This window comes from Paroedura picta, chromosome 3 (genome assembly GCF_049243985.1).
Source record: "Paroedura picta isolate Pp20150507F chromosome 3, Ppicta_v3.0, whole genome shotgun sequence".
In the NCBI taxonomy this organism is placed as follows: domain Eukaryota; kingdom Metazoa; phylum Chordata; class Lepidosauria; order Squamata; family Gekkonidae; genus Paroedura; species Paroedura picta.
The window spans coordinates 15,994,985-16,003,851 of NC_135371.1; the positions used below are offsets into that span (position 1 = coordinate 15,994,985).

Sequence of the window (8,867 nt, forward strand, 5' to 3'; positions counted from 1 at the left end):
TAGAGAAAAGCGGCATATAAGAACCAATTCTTTTTCAGTAATCTCAGGGCTCTCTCAGCCTCACCTCCCTCACAGGGTGTCTGTTGTGGGGAGAGGAAGGGAAGGCTATTGTAAGCCGCTTTGAGACTCCTTCGGGTAGAGAAAAGTGGCATATAAGAACCAACTCTTCTTCTTGTGCATTTGGGCAAGTTCCAATTCCTTTTCTGTGAGGCCAGTCTCTCTCTCTCTCTCCCCCCTCCCCTTCTCTTTGATTGAGAACTACCATTACTGCTGAAATGAAATACTATTTTGAGTTTACACCAAAGTATATACCTTGTTAAGTCATACAAAAACACTTTTTGAGATAAAAGTTTGTCAGTATGCCTTCAAAGAATAATGGTAGAAAGAGTAGCTGGGACAGTAGAAGGAGCAGGAGGCAGAATTATGCTGAGGAGAATATTAATTGAACTCTGATGGATTATCTCGAAAATTAAGTTGGAATTGGCAGCAGGATGGAGAGGCAGGCCACTTTTATAGAAAACGAATTGGAGAGGGGAGCTGTTCTGGTCTCTGTTTTGAATTGGTCCTCCAAAATGAACACAAATTTCAAGCAAATCCCACTTTGCTGTTTCCATACTGTAAAATGATGTGATGACACCCCCCCCCCCCGTCTCCAGACCTAGAAACTAAGGACTTAAGGTACCACCCAGCATGTGCTTGTCCTATTATGAGGAAATTATTATATGGTTGAAGGAGCCACACAGTAGGTTTGATGAAAACCACTAAAGCCAAGTGTAATGGCTTGGTTGTCTCTTTGCTTTCCTTTTCTCCAGCCACCTCAGTATTCTAAGAATATAGTTATTAGAGAGCTGGGGTCTGATACCACAAAGCAGGTTTCTTGTTTGGCTGATTCAGACTTAACAGCATGGAACAGAAAGCCTTTTTTTTTACGCAAGCAGCGTCCAACACCTGCCTATAATCGAAGGACCCCCAAATTCCTAAGGGATATGGTTCCTGAGTTGGCATCTCTTTGAGTCAACAAGGACCACTCAAAAAGACACAAACCTAGAACCAAGCCCTGCAAACAGTCCTCAGTGCTGACTTGGTTCAACACCATGCAACTGTATGTCTTGGGGTTAGATTCAAGCGGGTAGCCGTGTTGGTCTGAAGCAGCACAACAAAACAAAACAAAATCAGAGTCTAGTGGCACCTTTAAGGCCAGCAAAGATTTATTCAAGGCATGAGCTTTCGAGTGCAAGCACTCTTCCTCAGACTAAGAACTACCATCATGACAATGGAAATATAAAGTTAATTCTATTAAATTAGTAAACTGTGTCACAACATCCATATACAGCCATTTGATAATTCTCTGTTAATTTAACAGAATTAACTTTATATTTCCACTGTCATGATGGTAGTTCTTAATCTGAGGAAGAGTGCTTGCACTCAAAAGCTCACACCTTGAATAAATCTTAGTTGGCCTTAAAGGTGCCACTGGACTCTTATTTTGTCTTTGGGTTAAGTTATCGCTCCAGCCACTCATCCCATTGATAACAAAATGGGCATCCGTCATGGGGCAGCTCTGAGGGAGAGAGAAAAATGAAGCTGATCGTAGGCAGCAGTCCTTGTTCTGCAAGTGAGTGCATGGCAACATGGTAATCATGAAATCTGTACATAAGTTCAGCAAGAAAGTCAAGCAGTAGGCCTGTCAGCTAAGCTTTGGAGTTTAAAGAGCTTTGCAGGAGAATGTGTTCAGTTTAATTGACAATGATTGGAGGGGTGGGGGGAGTTGAGGTGTAAATGCTTAGGAGAAGGGCTGAGTGCTTAGAGTGAATCTCACAGGGAAATGGTACAGGAAAAAAATGAACACATTCCAGATGGGCAAATAGAAGGTTTTGAATAGGAGTATTGTCACTGGGAGTAATCTTACCACCAATACAAACAAAATAATTCCTAGAATACAGCAACATTGACTTGACTATTTATAATGAACAGCAAACAGGAGGGTTGTACCAGTCAGCAGAATGAAACACAGCAAAGACAAGGGCTGATAGCACACTGTCGGAATGAAAATTTATTGATGGCACACTAAAAAGCCCTGCATGTTTTGCAATAGTTCCATCGAAGGATCTGAAACATGTTATGAAAGGAATTAAATTTTATGGAAAACAGTCAAAATACTGGCTATTTAAGAACACAAAATATAGGCTATTTAAGAATCCTGAATGAATGAAATATAATGATAAAAATAAAAAGTGAGAATATTACATATTTTGAAAAAAAATCCTAGAAATGCTACATACAGAGAACAAAATATATATACTATAGTAAAGCAATATAGAGCCTTATCCTTCAGCACACAGAGATGAAATCATATTTCCCAAGCATAAAATCACATAATGATGTGTGGGCCGACGTTTGAAAATACATGCAAGAACTAAACTCTAAATGTTCATCTATAGTACTTCTCCACAGCTGCTGCTGAGCTCACAGGAAAAAAGAAAACAGAATGGAGCAAATCTGAGTCTTGGCTGCAAGAGATGTAGGTCCTCATTTAAGCCTTGAGGAACCAAAGTACACTATCTCAAAAACCCAGTCTCTTTTCCTAAGTAGCAAATTATTATTAATGGTAGGTAGTTTCTGAATGGCCCACAATCGTCTGGGGGACAATTATTGTTCTATAAAATGATTAACCAGAGGAGTGCCTGCTTGTGTAAGGCAGGTGTTCCTTTTATGTACTGCAGTATGAGTTTATAGATTCCTCCGTGTTGTTTCCAACATACAAAAACACTCTGTCATAGCACATTATTGCTGGAGCAAAAAGATACCATGCTGCCAATTGATAACAGTATGCCACTTGCAGGAGGACATGCTTGACTTGATGGAATGTAAGACTGTAGTCCAGTTTTATTGTTATGAAGTCTGCTGACTGGAATACCAACCCTTATCTGGAACACTGTGAATATATTGCTCAGCAATTTCCTGTATGCGTTATGATGAGGAGGAATTTGATTCTTCAGGAGATTGGTGGGGCTATTAATACTTGGGCACATCATGACCTAAACATTTTTCTGTGAGTCATTGAAAATTAGCATGTCAATGCAGCTTGTCCAGAGAGACATAATTTGGAATGATCTATTAAAAAATTAAGCAAAATAAATTGTGAAATCTGCTTAGGCACAGGAGAGGGGGCATATAACTTGGCTGAAAGATATGGTATACCTACTATTGCCTGTTAAATTTGTTTAAAGCTGAAGATAAAACTCTTTGCGTGGCTTACTTCTGCATTCGTATTTGGTCATTGCCGTTGTGCTAGGGCTGGGATCGTTAGGCTTGTATTCTATAGAAACAAGGAGTGTCTTGTGACTTTAAGAGCCTGCACTAGGAAACCTAGATGGATTCACACTGCATAAAGTAACTGCTTTTTTCCCCTTTTAATTTGAGGTCACCTGCCCTGGCTTCCAAGTGGTTTGGACCCATTAGAAGCTCCCGTAGCCTAATGCCATGAATGTTGCAGCGGACAATGTGGAAGAAAAAGCCGTCCATTCCTGGTCAAGGATCTCCTCTGCAGGACAGAAAGCATTGGAAGAAGCTCTCCGAGTGTTCAACCCCATGTCCAAGGACCTTTCTGATACAGAGACCCAGCTGGTAGCCTTTCTTCAGGGTCTCAGGGAGGAAGGCTACCAGCCCACCATTCTAAGGAGCAAAGATGTCTATGGGTACAGCTCATGCACAGCCAGCATACCCAACCACCAGGTGAAAGGCAGCTCCCAAGACTCTTCAAAAATAGTGAGCCCTCTTTTGGACTCTGTTAAGGCTTCAGCCCGAAGCACAGTAACAGTGGCAAAACTATCTGCCCCCCTAGCAGGTATTACAGTAAGTTCTCCTAAAGATCCTCCTTCACCTTTATCCAAGAACAGCAATTCCACAAATCTCTTATTGAATTCGTTGAAACGGACACGTTCAGGCACCTCAGAAGCCTCGACAGTGGGCTTCCCCGCTAACATGTACCCTGGTGTCTATCCAGCCATGAGGCTCTCTGTGGTCCTGGAAGCCTTGGTCCCACTGAAAGCCACAGCATCCTGCCTGGAGTCCAGATGCAAGCAAGGGCATCTGGGGATCTCTCCCTCAGACCTTAAACTCCTTAAGGCAGCTAACGCATCCAGGCAGCTTCCAGCAAAGGCCACAAAAATGTCACCAGGCCAACTGGACCCCAAAAGTTATAGGCACATAATAAAGAAAGTGCCAGATTCTGCTGCCCTGACTGTCACCCTTTTGAAAGGACCAAAGGGTGGGGTACTGCGGGAAAGCAATGCTTGTAAAGCCTCTGGAATCCTGAATGGCAGGATTTCTGGAAGCACCTCCCAGAGCTGCAGTGCAGGGGCCTCCAGAACTAAAGAGCCATCAGTGGGCAAAACGGACCGGAGAGCAGGTGGCAGTCAAGAGGAGACAGTTGGGCAGAAAAGGAAAAACGCCGAGGACGGGAAAGAGCTGTCGCACAGAAAGAAACCCAATTCCATTCCATCCTCCAGTCAACCAGAACTCACTTCGAACACACTGAAATTCCGGACCATCAAGGTGGACAGCTCTTCAGATGACGAATTGAGGAGGAGGGCACAGAAGATCCTGAGGGTTAACCTCTCCCCGGTTATCAGAATCCAGCCTTTGCCTGGCTCTCACAGTGTCCCCTGAGTCAGTTCCGGTGAGGCCGCATGGTCACAGCATGTGGATGGTCAGTCCGCCTTCCCAGCTCTTGAGCTCGGTGAGGATTTAGTGACATGTGTCTGCAGTCCTGGAGCACCTAGCCACAGCTTACCAGTTGGGGAAAGCTCTGCAGAGCTGCTGGATTATAGAACCATGTGTAGAAACGTCAGAGGAGGTCTCCGGGGCTCTTTTGAGAGAAACGTGGAGCAGAGCACTGGCTTCCGCCGGGACCTACTTCTGCAGTGCTTTTGTTAAACGTGGCAGAGCGCACAACTTGGAGGCGGCAGCACCAGGAGTACTGCTGTACTGTGATTTCTTTCATTTCCCCCCTTCCTTTTTTTTGTTCCAAAGTGTAAATCTGTTGGGTTTTATTTCAATCATATTTTGTATACTTATTAAATATAAATATCTACTGACTTATGTACATGCATTGCCTGAGGGCTGTCAGAATGTGACTGCCTCTTTGTCTTGTTCCCCTTCTCTAGAATTGGGTTCAAAAAGCTTTTCTCCCTCACCTTTTTTTGTGGTTGCAATGGGGAAATGACAAGGCCTTCATTTCCAGTGTTGCCTCCCTTGTAGCTTCTCTATGATTTACGAGTCCCTGAATGGTTGTCGGCTGCTGCCGCCCCTGCAGAGCTGGTGGGGGTCCATATTTACATGCCCGCTGGAAGGGAGTGGGTTGCAGCTGAATGGAAAAGTGGAATTGGAGGAAACGTGTCCTTCACTGGTTTCTCCAGTATCCTTTGCCCTTGACTAGAATGTTGACACCCCCCAAACAGGTTGTGAGGCTGCAGCAGTGAAAGAAGAACGGTTGTCCCAAATATGAAAGACCTTGTGAGCCTTATGCGAAGGTGACAAGGGGATGGGATGTCTGAGTTCCCAGCATGCCCCGCATGAGTAGAGAAGGGGGCCCCACGGAGCGTTGCCAAATAATGTGCCATAGGGGAGCACCTCTGTCTGTGGAGAAGCTTTCTGAAGACTTGGTGCCTCACCACTTCCTTGGTAGAATTCACAAGGGTAGCCTGGCTTCTGGCCGATGTCCTCTCTGCTGCTTTCTGTCGCCTTCCAAAGGGTCACCGTGCCACAAAACCCTGTGGAGTTAACTGTTCTGTTACTTGTGTTTGATTAAGTTCAAAAATGGGTCTGTGGCTTCCTCTGAGCCTAAGAACTTGACAGCTGGTATGGTAAACAATACCTCCAGGTGCAATTTTTTAAACGCCTCTGCTGCCAGATGTCCCAGTTACGTCCTATCCCTTTCTGCGGAATGGATTGCTATTACGCTTCTGAATGTATCTGACTCGTCCAAACTATCTAGGTTACAGCTGCTGCAGAGTAGCATCAGGAGAGTCCTGGGCTTGGTGAAGGGGATACGAGATGTAATTTCTTGGCCTGTGTTGTGAAGGGGGGTAGTCATTCTAAAACAATCAGAGAGCGATTTCTGGCCTTCAGACCGCACAGGGTTCAGCAATACACACTTGCCAGAATCTTTCAGTATTTTTCAGTATCATTTTTCTTGGTGCCACATCTACAAACCCAAGCTTGTGTTAAGCCTGTTGAAGCAGCACGGCTTTCAGAGGGCACACAGGCAATAACGGCTCTGTTCATGCAAAGCTTCACTTTGCAAGTTCCTTTTGCAAAATTTCAGTTCTCCTGGGCAAAAAGTCACCTGTTAAAATTGCTTTTAAGGTTTTTTTTATGTAAACATGCTGTTAGGGTGCATGGCTGATAAAGCCTAAGTTTCCTCGCTAACAGAGTACAGGTTTTGCTATGTTGCTGTAATTTTTTAGCAAGTGGTCATCGGTCTCCCATAGTTTTTGGCCATTATTTAGCTGCTAATAGCCATTTCAGAAATTATACAAATTAAAATGATAAACTGGGGTATTTTCAGAGCACTGATGACACTCTCATTCTGTACAACTTGTTATCGCTGTCTTTAATAGGAGTCTTGAGGTGAGTGCGGAGGCGTTATTGGGAATCTCCCATTCTGTGGGCTAGTTTTTTTACATTCCAGGTACTTTCTTTTGTGGAGTACATTGGCCTTGCCTCAGCCCTGCACCAAGTATATGGAGGGCCCCTCATACGCTCTGCAGTAGCTTTTGCTTTGAGGATAATGAGCCACGTTTTGCACACTGCTGAACCTGAGCATTAACTTTCCCTCCGCTCTAAACTGACTCGCCTTTCTCTTTATGGTCAGTTCCCAGATGCCTTGCTTCACACAGCAGCCCATATCACCTTTAGATGTGCATCTTCTCAAACTAAGCCAATGCTGGGACAACCTTGTCTTTCCCCCTCCTCAGGAATACAGTGGTTGACTCCATATTAACCTCCTGAGGGTCTGTGGATCTTCTGCTGTTGAGCAGCAGTGGAGGAAATGAATCTGTTCCCCACACTGTGTCCCCAGTACTTTGCCTGCCCCAGTCAGGTCCCTTTAAAAAACCAGTCTCTCTGAACGGAAGAAATCTGACATTCCTGTAAACTCTTCTTGTCGTTGGGATTTAGTAATGGGATAAAGAAAAGGGCTTTTATTTACTGCTGGAGCGTTCTCATTCATGAATTTGCATAAAGCCATTTAATAGTTGTGCTCTTTCAGTGTTCTTAAATTGACGCCATGTTCACAATCCTGGCACAATAAGTAAAGTGCCCTTACAGTGGTAGTAAAGGGAGTCCTGACTCTGAACTGCTGGTTTGGTTTTTTGTTTGTTTTCCTTTTTAACAAGCCAGCATTGTTCTTGGTGGAACCTTAGACTATGGCTTTGCATAAGTACTGAGGCTACATATGAGAGAGATAATCGGAGTTAACTCCTGTGGCTTCCATCACCCTTCCCAGTCTTCACCAATGTAGTTCTTGCTGAGGCTGGGGTTTGTTCAAATAATCCTTAGCCTGCCTTGGTTTTCTGGTTTTTTCCCCACTGGGGTCTACTCAAAGTGTTCTTTTACAGGGTGATCCTAAGCAAAATTGCATTCTTATAAGCCCACTGACTTTGAAGACTTGGAAGGGTGTAATTAGAATTGCACTGCTGGCCTCCGTAATACCTGCCTGTCAGGGGGATGATTGGCACCTACCTCATGCCTCTTATCTCAAGGGAACACCTAGAATGGGAAAAGCCACATTGCAAATAGGGCCTCCTTAAAAGCATAGGAGCAGCTTTAAATCCAGGAATTGTCAGCTTGACTTTCTGCTGTCAAATTCCATTATTCTAGCAGTGAACTCCTCAAAAGTGCTGGAAGTCATCCCACTTATTTTCCTAATGGAGTAGCTGTTGAGGGAATGTAGAAAAACCTTTTTAAATTCCTTCAGGGAGGGGTTGTATGTTGGCACTAGGTTGCTTTCCTTGTAGAGAGAACAGCCAGGGCAGTAGTATGTTCAGAAGATGGGCTGAAGTGCTGGAGAGCAGAGGAGCAAACAGTGCTGGCATGAAGGCACTATAGTTGATTCCCAAGATAACACGATTCTTTGGTTTAGTGAATAAATTGGATTAACAAGAGAACTGACCTTAAGAAAGAGGCTGACCCCTTCTTAGCTGGGAGCTGACTGACCGATGCCTGGTAGCACTAGTTCTTTATCCCATGCAAGAGTGTGTAAAGAGCAGTTTCCCAGCAAAAACAAATTCCTGCAGAAAAAGAGGGGCTGTTGTTGGTCACTTTGTAGCCCTGATTTTTTTGGCGGGGGGTCATCCCTGCCCAAATTAATTAATTCCTTGATCAGTGCCAGGTAGAGGGATGGGTGATGTTTTTGTGTTGAATAGCTGCCATTAAAGACAGCTCTTCAAGATGCCACTCCTGTTTTCAGGTGCTAGAGGAACATCCGTCTGTTGTTGCCCTAAATACCAGTTGAGGATCTGTCTGCCTGCTCATGGACAGTCTCTTTGTAATAGTACTGGGCAGTGTTAAAATCCATTCAAAAGGGAGATGGAAATAGCAGAGAGTTAACAATACGAGGCAAACAGTGATTTATTGGGCAGTTCACATGCATGTCAGTTTTTAAAAGTGTAAACTAGTGACACCCAAATACAGAAGAAAATGCAGGATGCTGAAGCAAGGCAGTAAACCTATTAAGCAAAGGGGCATATACATTATATGACGCAGGACCAATTTGGAAAGGGCTGTAAAAACCAGTCTTGCATTGCTGCATATTTTCCAGTGTCCATGTTTTCAAAAACATTAATAAACATACTCAAAACAAA

The 8,867-nt window shown here is 44.0% G+C and overlaps 1 protein-coding gene across 4 annotated transcripts in view; it reads left to right on the plus strand.

Annotated features, from left to right (window-relative positions):
- CCDC71 (coiled-coil domain containing 71) overlaps positions 1-8,867 on the plus strand; it is a 30,973-nt gene extending 22,106 nt beyond the window's left edge. For all 4 annotated transcript variants that reach the window (XM_077324891.1, XM_077324892.1, XM_077324890.1 and 1 more), the window contains exon 2: positions 3,424-8,867. In XM_077324891.1, the coding sequence (XP_077181006.1) occupies positions 3,484-4,671 (1,188 nt within the window). In that variant the 5' untranslated portion in view covers positions 3,424-3,483 and the 3' untranslated portion in view covers positions 4,672-8,867. The remainder of the gene's footprint in view (positions 1-3,423) is intronic.